The 24600-nt window shown below is 43.5% G+C and overlaps 1 protein-coding gene across 3 annotated transcripts in view; it reads left to right on the top strand.

The window, feature by feature from the left end:
• Positions 1-719: 719 nt before the first annotated feature.
• Positions 720-24600, top strand: part of CENPU (centromere protein U) — a 30855-nt gene continuing 6974 nt past the window's right edge. Inside the window, exons 1-11 of one of the 3 annotated variants that reach the window (XM_024759917.1) lie at positions 720-1829; positions 4649-4697; positions 6446-6563; positions 10847-10952; positions 14953-15013; positions 15458-15628; positions 19182-19248; positions 20402-20510; positions 23096-23174; positions 23400-23447; positions 24539-24600. In XM_024759917.1, the coding sequence (XP_024615685.1) occupies positions 1798-1829; positions 4649-4697; positions 6446-6563; positions 10847-10952; positions 14953-15013; positions 15458-15628; positions 19182-19248; positions 20402-20510; positions 23096-23174; positions 23400-23447; positions 24539-24600 (902 nt within the window). In that variant the 5' untranslated portion in view covers positions 720-1797. Of the gene's footprint in view, positions 1830-4648; positions 4698-6445; positions 6564-10846; positions 10953-14952; positions 15014-15457; positions 15692-19181; positions 19249-20401; positions 20511-23095; positions 23175-23399; positions 23448-24538 lie in introns of all 3 variants that reach the window. The other 2 variants (XM_024759920.1, XM_024759918.1) reach the window with 2 other exon arrangements.

Genomic DNA, 24600 nt, shown 5'->3' with positions numbered 1-24600 from the left:
CAAAAACACAATAGGGTACCATTTCAACTTGCTAGTCAGGGGAAAATATTTAAGTCTTGAAAATTCTAAGTATTGACAAGTGTGTGGAGCCAATAGGGCTTTTATACACTGCTGATGGGGCTGTAAATTGTACAGTCTGTAAAACGGTGCGTAGAACTTGGCATTCTCACATAAAGCTGAAAATGTCTTTATCCCATGAGGCAGGAACAGTACTACTGAGTCTATCCTTGTCTCTTAGATATGTGCCCTGCAAGACACTTACAGGAATGTTTAGCATGGCATTGCTGGTGACAAACAGCAAAATGACTGAAAACAACTGATGTTTCCATACACGGGAGAATGGATTAATAAAATGTGGTGTATTTACTTAATGCCTTCCAAAGACAGTGAAAATGAATAAATGACAGCTACATGCATCAATGTGGATAAAACCTAAAAATCATGAGGAAGAAACAGCACTTCCAAAATACATACCAAATATCATTTATATAAAGTTTGAAAACATACAGTAAGGCTTCCCTGGTGGCGCAGTGGTTGAGAGTCCGCCTGCCGATGCAGGGGACACAGGTTCGTGCCCCGGTGCGGGAAGATCCCACATGCCGCGGGGCTTGCGCATCCGGAGCCTGTGCTCTGCCACGGGAGAGGCCACAACAGTGAGAGGCCCATGTACCGCAAAAAAACAAAACAAAACATACAATAATTAATACATCATTTAGGGATATATCAAGGTAGAAAAACATGGGAATGAGAAACACAAAATCAGAAGAGTGGTTATCTGTGGAAGGAATGACCGTTATTACTTTCCTAACCCAGTGGTGAGCACATAGGTGCTCCTTTTTATCTTTACGTTATATATGTTATATTCTTTAGTACGCATGAAATATAATAATTTTTATTGTGGTAACTGTACATAACATAAAGTTCAGCATTTTAACCATTTTTAACTGTACAACTTAGTGTAGTTACTTATGTAATTCACACTGCTTTGCAACCATCCACCATTAACCACCTAGAACTTTTTCATCATCCCAAACTGTGCTTTTGGCTGTCACATCCAAGAAATCATTGCCAAGTCCAATGTCGTGAAGCTTTTGCCCTATGTTTTCTTCTAAGAGTTTTAGCTCTTACAATTAGGTCTTTGATCCATTTTAAGTTCATTTTTATTTATGGTGTGATAAAGGTCCAACATCATTCTTTTGCAGGATAGTACATTTTTAAACACAAAGCAAAGAATCAGAGAATATTAAAAGGGGCCCTCCCCATTTACGAATGAAGAAACTGGGGTAGAAATAATAAGCCAAGCTCACACCACTGCTTCAGGGCAGCAGCAGGGTAAAGGTCAAAGCCTATTTCCAATGCATTACACTAGACAACTGCGCAGGCTCCTAAGCACCCAGCGCGCCCCGCCCTGGCTTTGGATCTACCCCTCGCGGGAGAGCGCTCTCCGACTTTCCGGCACTCGCTCCTCCCCTTCCTCGCCCCCTGGGGCGTTCTGGCGGCTCAGGAGCGCGGAAAACGTGCGCGGCGGACGTGGGGTGAGGGAAAACCCGGGAAACCTTTGGCGTCTCGTGGACCCGTCAGGAACTGCTTGTAAGGCGTAAACTCCAGCTCCGCTTTCGCGCTGTGCCAGGCCGAGTTTTCTCTCGCGCTCTAGGACGGGGAGGAGCCCTGGCCCTGTAGGAAGCAAGCTCGGGAGGGGGCGTGCCCGCGTGCTCTGCCCGGATTGGCCGCTGGAAGCAGCGCGGGGTTTGGCGGGAACTTCGGGAGCTGCGCCCGCGCAGTGAACGGTAGGCTGAGATGGCCGCGCCGCGGCAAGTGCGGCGCTCGGGGTAAGTGCTGTGGCGTCTCGGGGCGCCGGGCTGGGGGTTAGGCCTCTCGGAGCTGTTCGTGCTCCCTGGCTCTGCCACTGTGCAACTTGTCCTAGTGACTAACCTCTCAGGGCCTTGGTTTCCCCGTCGGTAAAATGGGAATAATAATATTCCCACCTTGGAAGGATTACGGTGAGGTTTAAAGGAGTCAGTTTAAAACCGTGGCCGGCGGGGAGGAGAGAACGTTGGCTAGTGTCAGCATTACTTTGTGTGGGTGAGTGTAGCCTAAAGTAGACTCCAAATATTTTGAAACTAACAAATAATGAGTGTCTACTACTTGCCAGACATTACGTTCTAGTGACGCTTACACTCTGGCTGGTAGTCAGTATTCTTATTTTCAAGACCCTGCTTGTTTTTGTAACACAAACCACAGACTGTAAAGCTGAACTAAATCTCCCGCCGCGGGGGCCCCAGCTGCCGCTTGTTTTTCTTAAAGAGGGCGTTCAGCCGGGATGAGTCAAGCTTTTTTTTTTTTTTAATCAAAAAGGGCTTGCATTTTAAAATAGGTTACAAAACTGCTCTCTAAAATGTTATTCTTTATGGACTCATGGGCACGTGTCTCGCTGGCGGCGTCTGGTGTGCATCCAAGGCCCTGTGTTGTCCTGGTTGGAGAGGCCTCGGCGTGCTTCGCGCTCCGGCTGGTACTCAAGGCCTTAGGAGTTCCACCTGGGCCGTGGGAAGGCGGCCTGGAGAAGGTGCATTTGTAGATGCGGGTGAGGGTGTAGGCAGCCAAACAGCGTAGGGGCCAGGCTGGAGCAGGACGAAGCAGGGCAGTTAAGTAAACGAGACTAGGCTCCCGTGGCCAGTGGGGAGGAGGGTTGGGAAAGAATAAGGGGCCTGAAACTCAGCAGACGAGTGAAACTTTATCTGATAGGCCAGTGGGGTTTTTTCTCTTTCTCTCTCCCTCCCTCCCTCCCTCCTCCCCCCACACACGTATACACGTACATATTAACATTTTTGCCTTTGAGACTCCTGAAATCTGTTTATCCCTCCCCCTGAAACGCACTAATGCGCATACACCAAAATATTTTACGTGTGTTATCACCGAGGTTTCCATCTTTTGGGAGCCTCATCTTGCTCCTAGCCTAAGGTGAGGAGGGAACTTGACCGCTTTTTTGAGCACAGACAAGGCAAGAAAGGGTGGAAAGAGTGGGTTAAGAAGTTGTATGATCTGGTTTCTCGTCCTATCACTTGGCTGTGTGACCACTGATGTCACTTAACTTTTCTGAACCCCAGAATCGTAAAGGCCGTAAAACTAGTATCTGCTCTACCTTGTTTTTTGGGTCTGAGAATCAAATAGAGCCGTGGTTTTCAAATGTGGTTCCACTGGGAACTTGTTGGACATGCAGACTCCCAGTGGCCACCCCAGGTTTCCTGAATCAGCAGCTCTGGAGGTGGGGCCAAGTAGTCTTGTTTTTACCAGCCCTCCAGGTGATTCTATACCTGAGGATTGAGAACCACTGCTCTAACAGTTTTCCAACTTTTTTTTTTTTTTTACTGTAATTCACAGTAATGATGTTTTACATCACAATGGGTACACAGACGTGCATGTACGCACACACATAATAAAACCAAAGGTTTAAGAAATTGTATGTTTTATATTGTATTTTTTTTTTTTAAATGCTGGGGAAAACCTTAAAGGACATGATGGGGCAGTTGATGAAACTTGGATATGGACTGTAGATTAGATAATGATGTCAGTGTTAAATTTCCTGATTCGGAAGTTGTACTGTGACTACACAAGGTAACACCCTCTTAGGAAAGACACACTGCAGTGTCCCCAGTTTACCATACACAGACACACAGGAAGCAGGTGAGACAAAATGTAAACAGTTGGTGAAGCAGGTAAAGGGTATACAGAAGTTTCTTAGAGTAGTCTCAGTTTTTCTCTAAGTTTGGAATTATATCAAATAAATATTTGTTCCACAAAGAAATACTCGTTCAGACACTAAACGGACTTTGCTCTCCGCTAATGGGTGTCTGCAGAGCACTTTTGAAAGTCAGGGCCTGTGCGTGGTGGTGTAGGGCATCCCCCCAGCCCTGGCACCATGCCTGGACCACAGAGGATACTCAAAGCATAGTTCCTGGCGGGATTATTTCCTGCCTTTCATATTTCCACTTTTTCTTCTGGTCACTATTGTCATATCTTGTTTACTTTAAGCTCCGTTGAAGGTACGCAACTTTATCCTTTTATCCCAATGCCCACTGGAGGGAGCCTGAAGGGCGGAAAGAGGGCAGCTCTGGGTTTGAACTGATGCAGATGCTAACGCAGGCTTCCCTCCTTCCTGGCGGCGTGTGGCTTTGGGCAAATACACATCTGGAACGTGGGATTCACTTCTACCTTGAGGACTGTTTCAGAGCTAAATGAGAAAATGTGTGTAAGAGAGCCAGGCACGGATGGAACGGGGGTCCGGTGCCTGAGAGAGAGAGCTCTTTTGCTCGTTGCTGCAGAACACCAGCCATTGCTGTTGACTGCGACTTGAGGGACAAGGATGACGACAGCGTTAGTTTTCTGTGTCCCTGAGGGCAGAGCTATGCTACTTATACGTAGGTGTTATGAGTCGCCCTATAAAAAGTTTAACTCAGTGTGAGACACGGGTTCTACTTTCTAAAAGGATTTTGTTGCCATTACCTGAATTTCATCATGCGCACGTCGTTAGTGCAGCTAACGAGGAATGTGATTTGGAAAGAAAATGCTTGGATGAGGTGTAATTCTGGTGTTTCCCCAAGTTATTTTTAAGTATTTCCTAACTCTTGTGTGTGTGTTTGCTGTTTCCTAGTACGAGATATTCAAAGAACACTGTAGGAAGAACATATTCCACGAAAGATGTAAGTTATCTTTTTTATATTTTAATATAATTTTTCTCGTAATTGACAATACAGAATAACGTTTTATAGGAGACTCAGAGTTTCGTAGACTTGGTAAGCTCAGTGTTTTCTTGTGAAAAAGCATATTCCTTTTCCTCCTACTCTTTCCAGTATAATGGAGAAAATGGCCATTGCTAACATTTTGAATCTTTTTCTGGGCCTAGGCTGGTTTCATTTTCATTTGGATAATGGACATCGTTGAACAATTGTACAATGTTCTGTGTTTTGCTTTTGTCACTTGTAGCCATTTCTCCATGTTGTCACAGTTTTCCACAGTTTGATTTCATAATATTCCATTTAGTTTCACATTCGCATGGTATTTTTACTTCAGGGTGGAGTCTAAGAGTAAATGTCTGTGGAAGGCAGGTGCATTTGTTTAACCCTCTGGCTAGCTCACTTCAGAGTATTTTCCAGTGGCTTGTCCAACTGGCCTTGGAAATTCACATGAACGACCTCTGATAGTGCCTGCTTGGGGGTGCCTGGGCGTCGGGAGCTCTCCCTGCTCTGTGCACTTCCCCTGGTTTTCTCTTTTGCACGGTCTCTCCCCTCTGCTCCCCTAACTCCCTCCCCGTTTGGAGGGGGCCCTTTTCCTCTCTGGAAGGGTTTCTTCAGCTTTCCGGTCCTCTTCCCTCCTCGGGAAGGCAGCTGCCTTACACGGGCCCATCTGCTTGGGGAGGATGGAGGGTGTCACCTCCTCTTTGGCCTTCGTTCTACCCACACACACTCTGTGAAACATTTTTCCTTGAGGGTCTGTGAGTGGTAGTGTCTGTTTTATTCCATCTCCTGTATATCTTCCAGGATTTCTCATATTTCCCTGTCTGTTAATCGCAGCCCTCCACATTTTCCAGAGCTACTGTGGATGTTTCTCCATTTTCTGTATGTTGTCTTTCATTGGGATTTGAGAGGCAGTCTTTCTGGGGCTTATTAGTATATTGCCCTGTAAGCCCTCGTCTCTCTCCTGCAATCAGGAGTTTTTAACCTCTGTGTTTAGGAACTTTCATGGGCATGTGTCTGGGGCGAGGCCCACACGGGCTCAGGAGTTGGCAGGCTGTGGCCTGTGGGCCGGATCTAGCCTGCCTGCTGGTTTTGTAAAGCCCTGCGAGCTAAGGGTGGTTTTTATATTTTTTAAATGACTGAAGCAAAGTCAAGAGTGTCTCATGCCATGTGAAAATATGAAAGTCAAATTTCAGTATCCACACACAAAGCTGGATTGCAGCCCAGCCGTGCTGCTGCTTTCTGCGTTGCCACTGTCTGCTTTCACAGTGCGACGGCTGCGCTGTGTAGTGGCACCAGTCCCCACGGCCCGCAAAGTCTAATATACAGGTGACCCTTGAACTGGGAGGGTCCACTTCTACCCGGATTATTTTCAGTAGTAGGTGCTACACCATCTGCAGTTGAAACGGCAGGTGTGGAACCCGTATTGGGAGGGCCGACTGCAAAGTCACACGGGGGTTTTCGGCTGCGCGGAGGGTGGGCGCCGCTGCGCCCTGCGTTGTTCAGTGGTCAGCTGTGCTTACGCCCTGGTCCTTCATAGAAAAGCTTCCCAACCCCTGCCTCAGATGATCAGAAGAGCCTCTGCCCCGCAAGAGCGTGAAGGCTCACTTCTTAGGCAGCGGTGATAGCGGGAGGATCCTTGCCACGTAAATCAGCTTTGTAGTGTTCATTTTGGGAGGGCCAATTCAATGACTTTGAACTTTATTCACTTTTAGGAAGCTGGCCAAAAGCACAAGCCTACCGATGTATTTGATTTTCCTGATAATTCTGGGATCTCAAGCATCGGCAGGCTGGGAGAAAATGAGAAAGATGAAGAACCCTATGAAACCTTTGGTTAGTATTTTAAATCTTTATCCTAAAATCTTTAAAGTGGTTCAAGCAACAGCGTTTAGGCTAGTTACTAATAAAAGTATACAAATGCCTTCAAATACAAAAGCGAGGTTGTCTGCACATGAATACAATGTTCTGGGGAGTATTTGGGAATTTGAATTAATTTTTCTCACTTCTAGGTACATTGGAACTAAGAACTCTGTTAAGTGTTGTCAAAGTGGAGCTCTTCTAGTAGCATTTGTCAACAAGTCAGCCACATTAGGACACCTGTTGTAGACCTTTATAACAAGAGGAATATAAAATATATTTCTCACTTCATACCTCCAGCAGTCATTCGGTAAGGGGCTTTAATTTAGGAAGGAGCAGAGGATGCTTCAGGAGAGCTTCACCTGTGTTCCTTGGAGTGTTAGGAAGACAGGACTGGTACCTGCTGACCAGGGGTGTGTGAGTTGTCCAGACAGGACAGCTTCTGTCAGTGTGTCACTGGCCACTCTAGAGGCCAGAAATGATACAGAATGTGCCATGTGCGCCCACATCTAAAACAGCAGTAATCAGACATTTTTTGCCAGAATAAGTTTTAAGGGAATTTTCAAAACATACAACTTCTCACGTATTTTTAATTTGGCATCTAATATTTCTAGTCTAATTTTTGTTAATAAAAGAAAATATTGTACATTTTGTAGGGTGAAAAGTAATCATTACCAGAATACCCCTTTTATTATGACTTGATAAAAATGTTTTAACTACTCATCTAAAATAAATCATAATTTAAAAAATTGAGATGTAATTCACTTGCCATAAAATTCACCCTTTTAAAGTGTACAATTCAATTCACTTTTAGTATAGTCACAAAATTGTACAACCATCACCATTTTCTATTCCAGAACGTTTTAATCACCCCAGAAAGAAACTCCATGCCCAGGAGTAATCACTCCCTATTCTTCTTCTCAGACCTTGGCAACCGTAAATCTACTTCCTGTCTGTATGGATCTGCCTATCCTGGACATTTCATTTAAATAGAATCATACACTACGTATGTGGTCATATGTGACTTGCTTCTTTCATTTAGTGTAGTATTTGCAAGGTTCATCTATGTGGTAGTATCAGTACTTCATTCCTAAACGTTTTTATAGTTCAATAATCCATTGTGTGGATAGACCTCATCTTTTTATCCATTCATCAGTTGATGTACATTTGCACTGTTTTCACTTTGTGGCCATTATGAATTATCCTGCTGTGAACATTCATGTACCAGTTTTTTGTATGGACATGTGTTTCTATTTCTCTTGAGAATGTAGTCATCCCTCAGTATCCGTGTGAGATTGGTTCCAGGACCCCCCATGGATACCATAGTCCAAGGATGCTAAAGTTCCTTATATAAAATGGCATAGTGGGGACTTGCCTGGTGGTCCAGTGGTTAAGACTCCACACTGCCGATGCAGGAGGTGCGGGTTTAATCCCTCTTCAGGGAACTAAGATCCCACATGGTGCGTGGTGTGCCCAGGAAAAAAAACAAAAAACAAACGGAAGATGGCATAGTGTTTGCATATAACCTATGCACATCCTCCTGTTCACTATCAGTCATCTCTGGGTTACTTATAATACCTAATACGATAGAAATGCTATGTAAGTAGTTGCCTGTGTGCAGCAAATTCAAGTTTTGCCTTTTGGAACTCTCTGGAATTTTTTTTCCCCAAATATTTTCAATCCCTGCTTGGTTGAATCTGTGGATGCAGAGCCCATGGATATGGAGGGCCAACTGTACACCTCAGTCATGTGATCCTGCTTCCGCGTTTTGAGGAAATGTTTACACGGCAGCTGTACCACTTTGCATTCCCCCCAGCTATGTATGAGGGTTCCAGTTTCTCCACATCCTCATCAACTCTTGTTATTATCTGACTTTTTGATTCTAGCCATCCTAATAATGGGTATGAAATGGTATCTCATTGTGTTTGTGTGGTAAAATATACATAACAAAATTAACCATTTTAATCATTTTGGTGTCTGGCTCTGTGGCGTTAAGTGTGTACGTCGTCGTGCAGCCATCACCCCATCCGTCCTCAGGACTTTGTCCTTTCCTTCCTCTGAAGGAAACTCTCTGCCCAATAGCCGACGGCACCTCGCTCCCCTCCCCCTCTTCTAGCTTTCTGTTTCTATGAATTTGACCACTCGTGAGAGGAATCATACAATATTTGTACTTTTGTATCCTTTTTCTCATGTAGCATTATGTCTTTAAAGTTCATCCATGTTGTAGCATGTGTCAGAAGTTCCTTTTTTTTTTTTTTTTTTTTTTCGGTACACGGGCCTCTCAGTGCTGTGGCCTCTCCCGTTGCGGAGCACAGGCTCTGGACGCGCAGGCTCAGCGGCCATGGCTCACGGGCCCAGCCGCTCCGCGGCATGTGGGATTTTCCCGGACCGGGTCACGAACCCGTGTCCCCTGCATCGGCAGGCGGACTCTCAACCACTGCGCCACCAGGGAAGCCCTCTCTGTTTTTTTCAATAATACCTATTCACATGGATGTGCAGTAGTATCTCAATGTGGTCTTGAGTTGGATTCCCCTAATGACTAATGTTGAGCATCTTTTCAGTGCGCTTATTGGCCATTTGTATGCAGGCACACCTTGGGAGATACTGCGGGTTCGCTTCCAGACCACTGCAATAAAGCAAATATTGCAATAAAGTGAGTCACGAATTCTTTGGTTTCCAGTGTGTGTAAAACTTATGTTTACACTACACTGTAATCTGTTAGGTGTGCAATAGCATTATGTGTAAAAAAACAATACACATTCCTTAATTAAAAAGTACTTTATTGCTAATCATCATCTGAATGCAGGGTTGCCACAAGCCTTCAATTTGTAAAAAACACAGTGTCTGCAAAGTGCAGTAAAACGAGGTACGCCTGTATCTTCTTCGAAGAAGTGTCTGTTCACATCCTTTACTTGGGTTGAAATCAGGTTATTTATCTTTTTATTGTTGAGTAGTAAAAGTACAGCTTGTGTGACTGGTTACATATGGAGATTAAAAATTGGTCTGGTTTTCTTTTTTTCCCTTGTTATTCCCAGTAGTAAAGTAAATAAAGCCCTTTGCCTAGTTGAGGCCAATACAAAGTATATTACTAACTTTAAAATTGTGCAGTTGCTATGTTCATTATATAAGCAGCTGAAACGTTTAAATCTGAGAACGTTTAAATGTGTGCAGCACGCTAAAGCCGGAGCGTGAAGAGATGGGTACTTGGCTGTTACCAGGCGCTCCTGCAGCCATTCACTTCACGCTGGTGGCCTCCTCCTTCCCCCGCCACAAGCCCAGGCCAGGGTGCCGAGGCCTCTCCTGTGACCCCCCTCTTCCTCAGCAGGTAGGAGCATCCTCCCACCAAGGCCATGTGGTCTCCTCTCCTTTATCTCCTTTTCTCCATTATCTTCATTATCTCATTATCTCCTTTATCTTCATTCCAGTTAACTTTTTTTTTTTTTAGTTTTGGCTGCGTTGGGTCTTCGTTGCTGCACAGACTTTCTCTAGTTGGGGCTACTCTTTGTTGCGGTGCGCGGGCTTCTCACTGCGGTGGCTTCTCGTTGCGGAGCACGGGCTCTAGGTGCACGGGCTTCAGTAGTTGTGGCTCGCGGGCTCTAGAGTGCAGGCTCAGTGGTTGTGGCACACGGGCTTAGTTGCTCCACGGCATGTGAGATCTTCCAGGACCAGGGCTCGAACCCGTGTCCCCTGCATCAGCAGGCGGATTCTTAACCACTGTGCCACCAGGCAAGTCCCCATTCCAGTTAACTTTTTACGCTTAGCTCAAGGCTCTAGAGTAAAGGAGAGAGGAGGGGAAGTGCGGACGGACTGGGGTCCCTCCCCAAAGGGCTAGTCGTCCACAGATGTCGAGTGCCCACCCTGTGCCAGGCACTCGGTGGGGTAATGGAGTTGCAGGAGTGGGGCAAGCACGCCAGACCTGAGTTTATTGTTCATGCTGTGTCTCCCAGGTAGATGTGTGATGCTCCATCAGGTGAGGAAAGAATGTCAGACCTCCTGTTTATCTTTTAGCTCATTTAAAAGTTTCCATATAATATATAAGGACAGTAAGGTTATAGCTTAACTATCCATGTATTTATTGGTGAAGTGGTTTACATTTTTTCTTGTTGAGGTGTGAGATCATAAGTAGCATATGTAATTGGTTTTGATTTTGTTAGCCATTTAAACACAGCTTGCTTTATACTCCAGTGTAAAGGAACAAACTTGAATACTGCTCAGACAGCCAGACTTCTGAATGCCCTTTTTAAAAAAATCTTTTGTAGACCCTCCTTTACACAGCACTGCTATATATGCTGATGAGGAAGAATTCTCCAAGCACTGCGGGTCATCTCTCCCCTCAACTCCTCAAGGAAAAGAAGCAAAAAGAAGGTACGGGTGGATCTCAAGCAACTGTTTACTCATGGTTAATGGGATTTCTGAGACGGTTCTTTAAGACAGAAGCTTATAAAACCAAAACTGTTTAAAGATCTTTTGAGCCAACTTATGTTTTCCCTCAAGAAGACTGGGACATGAAAGGGCAGCTTTTCAGTAATTGACATTACTTATAATAACTGTAACTGACACCTGATTATCCTAGAAAACATACCAGTGAAGGTGGTTTAGCTTTGAGGTAAAACAAAGAAGGAGGGGAAAGGTTTCAGGAGCATAGAATTTTAGATGATTTTGAGAGGTCCCTTTAATTTACAAATATGCTTAATTGTCACAAAAGATATGTTTTCTAGTTCAGGGTGGGAATAGGGAAGAGAAGCTGATAATCCCAAAGGACACGCAGTCTGTTGTAAATTTCAGCTGCGTGGTCCCTAAGCTGCATTGATTTGAGTTTTCAGATTTATGTGGAGGCCTGAGTCAGGAAAATCTGTAAAAATGATACCACAGAGGCAATTCGAGAGCACATACAATGAAGAAGTCTTCAGTAGCTGCAGTACTAACTAAAAATTATTAGCTAGAGCAAATCCTTGACTTAAGGACCTCTGTTAGGTAATAGGTCAGTTCTAGTTACTATATTTTGAAAGTAACAAAACTGTATTTTTAAGACAAATATCCCACTTGGGCAGAAATCTAGATGAGGACATCTTTCTGAGGTTCTCTGCACGGGGGAAACCTTATGGTACTTGGTTATTCGGGAGACTCCAGTTTTTCTATGAGCTGTTATTGGAAATTGGTAACAAAAGCCAAATATTTGGAAAACCGCACAGTTCATTTTAAATGGTGGTGAATGTAATTTTTCAAGAAGAATTTTTGAATAGGTGACACATTCACATGGTTTAAAAATATTAAAAGGTTAATAATAGTCTTTACGTCCTCTCCACCATCACCCAGCTCCTGCATCCACTTCTTCCTTCTCCGCCACTATTAATTTCTTATATGTCTTTTCACAGTTTCTTTGTGCACATCAAAGTAAGAATACAGAGTTTTAACCTTTTTCGAAAAGGCAAGATACCTTGCTACCTGGCTTTTTCCGCTCTCTGTATCTTGGAGATCTTTCCGTATCAGTGCATATGGAGCTTCCTCATTCTTCTGCTCACAGTCGCAGGTTTTCCACAGCCTGGATCTTGCATAGTTTGTTTCCCCAGTCCTGGATCGACAGGCAGTTGGGTTGTTTCCAGTCTTCTGCTGTCACCAGCAGTGCTGTAGTCAGTAACCTGGCACATATGCCGTTTCACACACGTGCCTGTATTTTTCACATATGTGCCTATATTTCTGTGGGATGTGTTCATAAGGGAAATCCTCAGTCAAATGAAATATGTTAGCAGTTTTCATAGTTACTGCCACGTTCCCACCAGCGTGGTATCAGACTTGGAGTTTTGCCAGTGTGATATGCTGTCTCAGTCTAGTTCTAGTTTGTGTTTTTCTCATGACTGAGTTAAATAGCATCTCTTACATGTTTCACAGGTCCTTGAATTTCTGCATGCTCTTTTTATCCTTTTTCCATTTTCCTAGTGTTGGTCATTTTCTTCTTGACTTCTGTGACTTCATCTGAACACGGGTGAAATTAGTCCTATTTGTCATGGACAACAACTGGCTTCCTGTCGTGTAAGTGGATTGAGATTGTGCCATCGAGTAGGATAGGGCTACCTAGGAGCTTGAGTACTCCTGTCATCGTGAGGCGGTCATGAACTTGGTGTGGAGATGTTAGAGAGACTGCTGTGTACTTGGGTCTGGTGTTCCCAGGAGGGGCTGAGCTGGAGTTCAGACTGAAGTGGTTTGGTACAGGAGGTGTAGGCACGGGTGAGCGCTCCCAGGGAGAGACGGTGGGCCGAGAGGAGGCGGGGACCTGGGACCACCCTGCAAGAAAGCCTGGCATCTGTCCAGGTGGAGAAGGAGCTTGCAAAGCAGAGAGAGGACCAGTGGCCAGAGGGGGAAGGAGGAAGCCAGGAGAGGGTTTGTGCTCGGGAGAGGCAGGGCGGGTGGTGAGTAAGTGTGTGTCCTCAGGAGGACCGAACGCCAGTCGGGGAAAGGCTGAACACATGGGTCGGTTTAACTGTGGATGTCCTTGGTAATCTTGGTTTTGGTGGTGTGATACGTCCAGACAAAAAAACTTTATTTGGGTAGGTTAGACCGGGCTTATATATGGATACAGAAGGAAGTCTGGGCAGAAGGGGTACACGGGGAGGGGCGCGGGTGGGGAGAGAGGGAGCGCACGTCAGCGTTCCCCAGGACTCACGCGGCATCAGCAGCCAGGCCCCCGGGCCTGTCCAGGGCCGTCGGGTTCTTTGTTCCCAGATCTCCTCTCCTCTTTCTGTGTCCGCGAGTCTGCTCTCACCCTCTCCTCTCCACCCTCCCCCGTATTCCTCTCGTGGCTTTAACGACCCATAAGCCGCTGACCCCAGGTCTCCCTCTTGCCCAGCCTCTCCCGAGGCCCCAGCTGTCCTGCACCGTGGCCACGTTTCCCTAGATGCCTATAGGCACCTCGGGCTCAACAAAGCCGAAACCAAGCTCCATTGTTCCTCCCTCATCTGGTGTCGACAAGCTCCTTTGGTGTTCTCTAGCCTGATGGTCCTGCTGTCACCCAGTCACCCCACAAAGCTGTCTGGGAACCGTTCCTGGTACCTTCTGTTCTCTGACCGGCCTCCTTTGTTCTGGCCTATGACTCCCTGAGAATCTGCTTTTCTTCTCTCTGTACACCCTCCGCCTCCCTGTGGCCACGGCTCAGGCACCTGCAGCTGGTCCCTTCGTCTTTGCGACCACCACCACCCCCGCCCCCGCTTCCAGTGCGTGTGTCTAGCATGGAGGCCTTAGCTCCCTCACCCCCAACCTGTAGGCGTGGTACGGGGGCCCCCTGTGTCTGTCTGGCTCCTCGGGTAAGTAGACCCTGAGGCAGAGTGAGAATTGAAGAGATTTATTAGCAACATCAGGGAAAGTTACAGGTGGAAGAATCCGGATTGAGCAGAGATGGCCCCAGACTGCAGCACAGCTCTCACAGCTCTCACAGCTCTGGCCGACCCCGGGTGGTGGGCAGCTCTGAATGGAAGGCCGGGCAGCAGTGGCCGCCACGCGAGGGTCGCCCTGGCGTGGCAGCCGAGCACAGGCAAGTCTGAGCAGGACGCCTCTGGCCACCTCGGAGCCTCCCCGGCCCTGGCCTTGGGCTTCTTCCATAGTGTTAGCTTCTCTTTAGCAAGACACTCGCTCTGTACTCTGCTTCCCATACGTCGAACGGGCCAGGCTGTTTTATACCCCTGTGCTTTTATGTTTACTTTTCCTTCTTCCTTAAATCCCCTTCCCTTTGTTTCTTGGCCTGGAAAAGTGTTCTCAAAAGTCATCTCAAGTCTCATAACCGTGATGGGTTTCCTGATTCCCCAGCCATTTCTCCACATCTCCTCTGCACTCACTGCCTTTGGCCTTCCTACTGGTCAGTGAACCCATTAAAGGAAGGCTTCTCACTTTTCAAGTAATTTTATTCCTTGTACTTGCATTTTGAGGTTGGTGTTAAATAAATGTTTGTTGAATTGAATGAAAAAAATGAACTCTCACCAGAAGTTGAGGGTTATTTTTTCCTTTTCAAAGGATGAAAGAAGGTATTCCCTTTTCTATCCCCTGAGCACGGGCCTAGTGTCTGTGGATTAGTACAGATGGTGGCCCGTGCACCTGGGAGTGGTGACGGGGAGAAAAGAGCGGTTCTCAGACAGGACCATGAGGTACTGCAGTTACGGGACACTTACTTGCCTGCCAGCACTAAACTGATGTGGCCTGGGTGTGGGAAGGTGTGGGAGATGACCAGTAAATCTGGGAAGGTGGCAGGCCCACCCGTGACAGGTGGGAAATCTTATAAATTGAGCTTGTTTTTGTGTTGGAGGAGCAGCTTTTAGAAGACATAGGTCAATAAAAATGAAATGTGTGCAAGATATTGATGGTTTGTTCTTTGGTACAGTTCGGACACGTCTGACGTTGAAGCAAGTGAAAATGAGTCTGTAAAAATTAGTGCAAAAAAGGTATGTAGGCGTGTTCTCCTATCTTAAATTGTAAGATATTTCATATCCAGTTAAGTTGGATGCAAATAGAGAAAATGTTCTGTAGCAACATTTTTCATAAAGAGTATGTTTTAGAAGATTTTTTAATAAAAATGAAATATTTTTATATCTGAAGTGTTTTTCATTACAGAGATCTCAAATCTCTGTGTACCTTGTCAGTTTTCATAGTGTTCGTGTAATGTGTTTAGATGGTGGTTTACAAAGGCAGAGTGATTTATTGGGAGCGTCTGCTTGGAGCCCTTTAGTCAAGGTTTCTCGTCCTATCCGCTCATCGTGTTGCCATCTTCCTGTTGCATTCAGTCTTGAAGTTTAGAGATAAGAAATGTGGACTTTATGGTTATCTAATACAATAGGGATGATAAGCATCTGTACTTTCAAAACAGTAATGCTGTTTTCTTGACATAGCCAAGAAGAAAACTCAAGCCCATTAGTGATGAATCTGAAAGCACTGAAGAAAGTGATGTGAGAAGAAGAGTTAAACCAGCAGAGAACTTAAGTACACAACGTGAAGCTGTTTCAGCTACAGCATCTTCAGAACCTTCAGAGAAACCAGCTGAATCGGTCACGCTTAAAAAGGTGGGACCCCTTGGTGCCAAGCCCTCTGTTGAAAAAGAGACCCTGGAAACCAAAAGTCAACTGGTAGGAGAGTGTCTGCTATCCCCTTGGAAAGAAAAAAAGTTGATAGAAAATGTCTAGGAGGAAAACAAAGCATTTTCTCTTTTTCCTTCACTTCTTTTAAAAGATAAGTTTTACACTTTTCTTATTATAAAAATAAGTTTATTTTAGAAAATTTGGAAGGTATGGACAGGCAGATAAAATCACCTATAATTCCATCACCCCAAAAATAAAATAACCACCACATTTTTTGGTCTATACTCTTCAATTCTTTATTGAGCTTTTCTCACCCTAAGTGGAACCATATCCTTGTCATTAAGTATTCTACATACCATTTTAATAAATGCATGACATTTCATTCATGAACGTGCCATAGTTTAATCTCTTACTAATGAGCAATTGTAATTTTTAAAATGTAAGTGCTTTGATGATTTTCTTTTCTAGCTAAATCTTCGTGTACATCCTTGATCATTTCCTTAGAAGAAATTGCTATGATAAGATTTCTGGGTCATATGTATTCTACTTTAAGATTCTTTTTTTTTCCTTTTTTTAAAAATTTTATTTATTTATTTACTGGCTGCATTGGGTCTTCGTTGCTGCGTGCGGGCTTTCTCCAGTTGTGGTGAGCGGGGGCTACTCTTCACTGCAGTACTCGGGCTTCTCACTGTGGTGGCCTCTCCCGTTGCAGAGCACGGGCTCCAGGCACGCGGGCCTCAGTAGTTATGGAGCGCAGGCACAGCAGTTGTGGCTCGTGGGCTCCAGAGCGCAGGCCCAGCAGTCGTGGTGCACGGGCTCAGCTGCTCCGCGGCACGTGGGACCCTCCCAGACCAGGGCTCGAATCTGTGTCCCCTGCACTGGCAGGCGGACCCTCAACCGCTGCGCCACCAGGGAAGCCCCTATTTTAAGATTCTTGACATATCAATATATAATATCTTTTAATCAAGCTTTTAATATGTCATAATATGCCGGCACCTTCATTTTGGCCCATTGAAATGGATTTCAGGCTTCTGAACTCCAGAACTGTGGGAAAAGAAATTTCTGTTGTTTTAAGCCACAAAGCTGTGGTCGTTTATTATAGCAGCCACAGGAAATAAAACATCACCCAGTGACTTTCCCTTTTCAGTAGCATGCTTTTGGGTTCTAGAATTTCCAGAATTTCCTTTTTTTTTTCCCCATAGTTTCTACTTCTTGGCTGAGATTCCCTATCTGCATAATCATTAAGACCATCATTTCCTTCTTTGGACATGTTTATAACAGCTGCTTTAAGGTCTTTGTTTTTCTAAGTCAGGTAGAGTCAGTCCTCTGTATCTGCAGGTTCCACATCCATAGATTCAACCAACCGCTGATTGGAAATATTTGACAAAAAACTCCATCAAGTTCCAGAAAAGCAAAAGTTGGATTTGCCAGGCACCAGCAACTCTTTTCATAGTATTTCCATCATGTTAGGTATTATAAGTAATCTAGAGATGCTGTAAAGTTTATAGGAGGATGTATATAGGTTACATGCAAATACGACACCATTTTAGAAAAGGGACTTTGAACATCGGCAGATCCCCATGGGGGATCCGGGAACCATCTTCCTTGGATATTGAGGGATGACTGTATCTGGGCTGTCTCAGGGTCAGCTTCTTTTGAGTACTTTTCCTATCTTGACTATAGGTTACATCTTTTGTGTCATTTTTAATCTGACACTTTTTGTGTATTTCACATTGTTGGTAGGTTGTTGAGGTTTTGAGTTGTGCCTTCTGAATGCTGACTTTCATTCTAATAGGTATCTTAATTATTGGCTGATCCATCTTGAACTGCTGTAGTGTGGTTTATCCTTCATTAGGGCCAATCTGTGGAAAGCCTAAGGTGTCTTCCAAGCCTCTCTAACTCAGTGGGACTCGACCTCTGTAATAGTTCTCAGTAGCTGCATAACAAAATACCACAAATTTTGTGACTTCAAACAACATACATTTATACCTCACAGTTTCTATAGGTCAGAAGTCCAGGCTCACCTTAGCTGGATTCCCTGCTCGGGGTCTCAGAGGCTGGAGTCAAGGTGCCAGCCAGGACTGAAATCTCATCTGAGGCCCAGGGTCCCCATCTAAGATCATGCAAGCTATTGGTAGAATTCTGATCCTTGCCGTTGTAGGCCTGAGGTTCTTGTTTTCTCTCTGATTAAAGCAGGGTCACTCTCTGCCCTTAGGTCCTGGTCACGTGGCCCTCTCACAACATGGCAGCTGACATCTTCAGAGCTAGCCAGAGAATCTTTCCAGTCTGCTGCAGTGGCCTTTTATGAAACAGAACCTAATCGAGGGAGTGACCATCCCATCATATTCACAGGAGCCACCCACACTCAAGGGGAGGGACTTGTCCAAGTCATTGGGGATCTTGCTTACCACACCTCCCATCTGTCTCCCTGGTGAACCTGGCCAGAGACTGGTTTTAGGCTTTGTTAGGGTGAGTCTAGGGTAGGCCTTACTCTAGAGCAGTGCTTCTCAACCCTCTTCCATTGTCCTCCCTAAGAAGCCTTTTTAGACATTTTTCCTAACCATCCCCCGCAGTTAAATTTTAATATCATAAATATACTGTGTATCTGTGTATATACTAGGTACTTCGGAGGGTCACAAACCATTGTACTATCTGAGAGTTTCTGGCCTGCCCCCTTGGGAACAGTTTCACCGTTTGATATTGCATGATCTGGGGTACCGTTCTTACCCCTAAGTTGTGGTCTCTCCCCAAGCTCAGCTGGATAGACAGCTGTTAACTTGTTGTTAACTAGTTGTTAATGAGGTCTCTGCATTTTCTCCATCTGATCTCCCCCAGAATTTCTTGTCTGTTACTACCTGTTATGTTCTTAATCCCACGATAGCCACGTCCCAGTATACTCTCTGTAGCCTCACGCGCATGTGGAGTAGGCGGTCAGGGGCTGTCGGGGACCCGCACCCAGACCTGTGCCCTTCTCCCTGAGCAGCTTACTGCAGGTCTCTGCCTCCCGCGGACAAGGGTTACCACTCTCTGCTGGGACTGGGCCTGCTGTGCTGCTGTCTCAGCTGTCCCCAGGCGTGCGGGAAGGCCGGCAGCCAGAGTCCACCTTCTGAGTCTCTCAGGCTTGTTTTGCCTGTTGTCCAATGCCTGAATGAAGGTGCCACCCCTCTCCCCACTTTATGGCTGTTTATGGCAAGAGGGCTAGTTCAGAAGCTGTTACTTCCTCTTAGCTTGGAGTAGAAACTGAGCTGATTCTACACATTATTATCTTAAATAATAAAAGTTCAGTTTCCTCCAAGGCACCCACTGTTACAAGCCAACTGAAAGTTTTAATTACTTTTTATCTTGAGGTGGTTTAATTTTTTTCAGCATTTCCTTATATTAATTTAGATAATTTATATAATTAACTATTAACTTAGAACAAAATGAGAATTGTAGCTAAAATATTGACAGTGTCTGGTAATACTGTCTTAATTCTGGTTTTAAGAGAAACTCCTCTTAAAATAAAAATCTTTGCTGTGGTTTTTTTTGTTTTTTTAAGAAAACTCAGAAAAAGAAGATGTTTCGTGGCAAAAGGAAGAAACCAAGAAGTGAAGCCACAGACTTGGGTATACAGTAGTGTTTTATACACAGTCAATCATTCAAGAATTTTTTAAAAATATATTTCTTAATTTGATAAAGTAGTAAATTTAAGTATATAAAATTGTTATTTTAAAAAGTTAAAAATATGTGACTTTGGAATAACTGATTTTCCCAACATCATGAAAATTTTCAACATACAACAAAGGACAAAGAATTTTACAATATATATTCATAAACCCACTACCTAGATTTTACTGTCAAAATTTATTATACTTGCTTTAGCACCTATTCATTAATCTATTTTAATTTTTCATAGCATAGTATATACTCTTTTCATACAACATAGTATGTACTCTTTTATAGAAAGCTTCTTTCACTCAGCATAACTTTGAGATTCATCCATGTTATTTTACATCATTTTTTATTGACACAGTTTATTGAAAAATGGGAGGAAAATAAAGCATTTTCTCTCTTCAATTCTTTTAAAAGATAAGTTTTATATTTTTCTTATTATAAAAATGCTTCTTTTAGAAAATTTCAAAGGTATGGAAAGGAAGATAAAATCGCCTACAATTCCATCACCACAAAGTAACTACCATGTGTTTTGGTCTTTACTCTTCAATTCTTTTACTGAGCTTTTCTCACACTAAGTGGGCTCAAGTCCTTGTCATTAAATATTCTACAATACCATTTTAATGAATGTATAATATTTTGTTCACAAATGTACCATAGTTTAGTTAATCTCTTATTATATTCCTACAGCTATCTGAATCAATACACTCAGTAACCTTTATGTGTCCTAGAAGTGGCCTATCGGGTAGATTAAAACTATGAAAATACAGTTAGCAAAGATCTCAATCACGAGTAGTGTTAGATAAGAGCAGACTGTTAAGTAAAGACGCAGCAAGGTAATGAAAAGGCAGCAGTGCTTTAGGCTGCTTCAGCAGAAATGGAAGAACCGAGCAGATGGCAGTTAGAGGGTGAGGTACAGACAGGGGTTTGTGAGACTGACTGGGAGAGGAAGAAGTGAGCATGTCTCCTCCCATGTGCTGCTTCAAAAGTTCTCGCTATTTTTAGCAATTTGGTGGAACTACTTTTGTTGTAGGCTTTTAGAACCCTGGACCTAGAGCTAAACTGTTGATAATTAGTATATTAACTTGACTTATCCTAATGTTGTAGATACTTCCGACTGTGTACCTATTTGGTGTTTAAAAGAAAAGAAAACCAGTGACATCATGGAGTTAGATGTCGTTTTGTCTGCATTTGAGAACATCCTCCTAGAGTATAAGTAAGTCCTTTGATATTGTGATATATGTACCTAATAAATTTCCCTGGAAATAGCACTTCTACTCACTCCACAGCTTCTGGTATGTAGAATTTTCATTATCACTGTTTTGCATATTTTTAAACTTCCATTACGATTTTTTTCTTTAAGCCTGTGAGTTATTAAGTAGTATGTTTTTGTATGTCCAAATATGTGACTTTTTAATTTATATTTTTGTATTAACCTTCCATCTTAAATAGTTACAGTCAAATTTCATGGGCTGGTGATACCTATTTTTGAAATATTGAGGCTTCCTTTATGGCCTGGCACATAATCTGTGGGAAAGCTCTAATTAGTGGTTCTGTGTAGAATCTCTAATTATTGTATCTATGTAGAATCAGTATTACTCAGTTTTTCCTGGTACTTCTATCAATTTATGCTATTTATATAGAGAGATTATTTTATTAAGACATCATGTTTAAAATTGCTCTTTTATTTATTATTTTATTTTTGGCTGTATTGGGTCTTTGTTGCTGCGTGTGGGCTTCCTCTGGTTGCGGCGAGTGGGGGCTACTCTTCGTTGCGGTGCGTGGGCTCTAGGCACGCGGGCTTCAGTAGTTGTGGCACATGGGCTCAGTAGTTGTGGCTCGCGGGCTATAGAGCGCAGGCTCAGTAGTTGTGGTGCACGGGCTTAGTTGCTCCGTGGCATGTGGGATCTTCCTGGACCAGGGCTCAAACCCGTGTCCCCTGCATTGGCAGGCGGATTCTTAACCACTGCGCCACCAGGGAAGCCCTAAAATTGCTCTTTTAGATTGAACATTTTATCCTTATGTAGTGACCCCTTCCATTCCTAAAAATGCTTTTTGTCTTAAAATCTATTTTATCTGATACTGATATGTCACTAGATTTCTTTTGCTAATATTTGCCAGATTTTATATTCTTTTAACTTTTATTTCCAATCTTTGTCTCACCTTAAACTATTATTTCTTATAAAATCTTTTTTAAATCCAGTGTCCACCTTTGAATTCCACCTGTTGACTTTAGTCCATTTACATTTATTTTAATTATCCATATATTTAGAAGAATGTACTGATCCACTGTTTTTAAAAAAATTTTTTTTTACTTTTTGATGTTTTTAAATCCTGTATAACATTTTTTTTAAAAAAATAGAATTTACAACTCCCCACCAATAAGGTTAGAATTTTGGCAAGCTCTCATGTCTTAGTCTTCTCACCCTTACCCCACCCCAAAACCCATCATGTTTATAATACTTAGAGACTTTAATTCTGGGAGAAGGGCTATCACAGGTGATGTGAAATGGCTTCTCTTACCTGTTTCAACATGGGTTCTTGACTTTGAACTTGCCAGGGTACTGCAACTTCTCAACTGGTTTCTGGAGTTCTCACAAAGGCTTTTCGGGCCGTAGGTTTGGTTTCCCTGTGGGGTTTCCTATTCCACCGTCTTCTGATATCACTAGAAATACTCCATTTTTTTTAATGAAAACTTCTTCAAAAATCTGTATTCAGGGGCTTCCCTGGTGGCACAGTGGTTGAGAGTCTGCCTGCCGATGCAGGGGGCATGGGTTCGTGCCCCAGTCCGGGAAGATTCCACATGCCGCGGAGAGGCTGGGCCCGTGAGCCATGGCCGTTGAGCCTGCACATCCGGAGCCTGTGCTCCGCAATGGGAGAGGCCAAAACAGTGAGAGGCCCGCGTACCACAAAAATAAATAAATAAATAAAAATAAACACTGCTAACAATGAGCTCTAAACACTTTTTAAAAAAAAAAAAAAAAAAAAAATCTGTATTCAGATGTGTAGGCCTTCTCTAATGTTATGCTTAGCTTCTGAAGAATTAGGCCATGGGTTTAGCCCCCTTATGCTGCGTGACTTTTCCTCATGGATTTGCCCCAAGAAAAAAATAACTATAAGATAAACTGTCACACAAGAGATTTATTTTCGATTAAAAGCACAGTTCATAGTGGCGCACTGTGCCGAGGCAGAGTAGGGCTGGCTGCCGCCCTGGCAGTGTGTGCACTGCTCCTGCACAGTCACTGTGGGTCTGTGTCCAGCCAGAGTGAGCCAGATGGGAGACTGGGCTCTTTTGTCCCTGATGACAGGGACCTGAGCCAGTTTTGGGTCAGCTTTATAGTTTTTGCAGAACTGAATGGCTGGCTTCTGGCTACTTACTCATTGGTTAGTCCAGATGTGTTATACAATTATTTCTCCAGTTATAGCAGGGAGGGAGGAAGGAAGGGGCTAAAGTCTGCTGGTCACTGGATCAGGCAGCAGAAAAAGACAGGGATTGGCTGAAAACATTGCTTTCTACATGGCTTAGTGTCACCTGCGGATGTGGCCAGTGTCAGGGAGTGCTGACTACATACATGAGGGTTTGGGGGAAATATTTCCTGTTCTTTTTCTTCTGTTTGTTGAGATGTTTCCAGTATTTTTTTAAATCTGAGAAAGGGCTGCAAGCTGACCATGCCATCTTAGATATTCAAAAGGGCACATACCAAACTGTGTGTGTGTCTATGGGTGTGCTAAACAAATGCAACACACCTTTCAAAATCCTTTATGTAATACCTAAGTTTAACTTTCTTTATTCTGCTATAGACAAAAAACAGACTCTAGAATTTGTAAGGAAGCCATCAACAAATTTCATTCTAATTTGAAAGAAGAACTCATCAAAATGGTAAGTTCACTGACATAAATCTGTTGGTCTAGATATTTTTTACTAATCCTGAGCAGCATACTGTTATCTTAGAAAAGCTTGCATTTGCTGGCAACGTGGTAAAGAACTCATTGGAACTATACGCATTTCACATGCTGTTTTTAAACTAGATGTGGTTGTATCGTAAACTGATAAACAGTTAACTGTGGAAAATGCAGGCGAGTATTTATTTTTTGTTTTGTGTAGCTTAAAGAAGTCCAGATGTTGAAAACTCTGAAAAGGAAGAACACTAAGGTAACTCACTTATGTGATTAGAAACACAGTCCTGTAGAACGTGCACATATGTAGAGTTAAGACAAGACCTGACTCTGGGTTTTACGACCTTGAGGGTTTGTATAAGATCTTTTATCTTTTTAGTCAGGCTCTTCTTTGGTTGATCTGGTGACTGATCAGATGAGTATCCTGCAAGCTGAGGGACTGGGGATCCTCATTAGCCTAAAAATGGCTCTCAAGCCCAAAATGGCCACTTACGTGGATAAGTAGTACATAATGTACATTTATGGCCACTTACGTGGATAAGTAGTACATAATGTACATTTATCACTGCTGTGTATGTCAAAAACCGTTTAGACTAAAGAACTGTCTTACGTCTCAGGTAAAAGGGCAGCCTGGTTTCTTGTCCTGGTTCTGCCCCTTCAATGCACTGTGTGCCACTAGGTTTGCAAGGAAACACGAGGCCCTCCTTGCCCGTCTGTTTATAGTTGGACCACTTGACATCCCATGTTCTAGCTCCAAACTTGCATGAACCTACGTGTAGAAGCACAGCTCCCCCTCTACACTTACAACAGAAATGGATTTGAAATGTATACATTTTCCTTCTGGTGATTATAAGCCTTTGTTGTTTTTCAGTTTTAGTCTCCTGTTGGTCAATTCTGCATTTCTTATAAGCAAGCAGGAGTAGTCTGAATGTCCAGCAGTGGAATATGAGGTAGTCACTAAAAGTGATAGTTGAGATAATACAGCGTATTATATTGAAATGTCCTTTTTAAAATACAAACTGTCATGACACTCCCCTGCTTCAATATTTTTCTAGTGTCCTAGATAAAATGGAGACTCCTTCCTTTATAGCTCACAGGGTGGTAAAGATCTGACCCCAGTTCCTCTTTAAAGTTGTCCTCAAGTGGATACCCCTGTTCTTTCCCTTCATAGTATGTATCACAAGTTGTAATTACATCCTGTTTGTATGTAATATCTAGCTTCCCTATTAGACCAAAGTTCCATGATGATAAGAATGGGGTTTGTCTTGTTTCCCACTATATTTCCAATACAGTGTACAAGGCAGTGCTCAATATTTACAAAATTAATTTAACTGTTGTATTACTTAGATGATCTCAGATATCGAAAAGAAAAGGCAACGTTTGATTGAAGTCCAGGATGAACTGCTTCG

The sequence above is a fragment of the Neophocaena asiaeorientalis genome, unplaced genomic scaffold (genome assembly GCF_003031525.2).
Source record: "Neophocaena asiaeorientalis asiaeorientalis breed wild unplaced genomic scaffold, Neophocaena_asiaeorientalis_V1.1 scaffold521, whole genome shotgun sequence".
Taxonomy (NCBI): Eukaryota; Metazoa; Chordata; class Mammalia; order Artiodactyla; family Phocoenidae; genus Neophocaena; species Neophocaena asiaeorientalis.
This window is presented reverse-complemented; position numbering and strand designations above follow the sequence as displayed.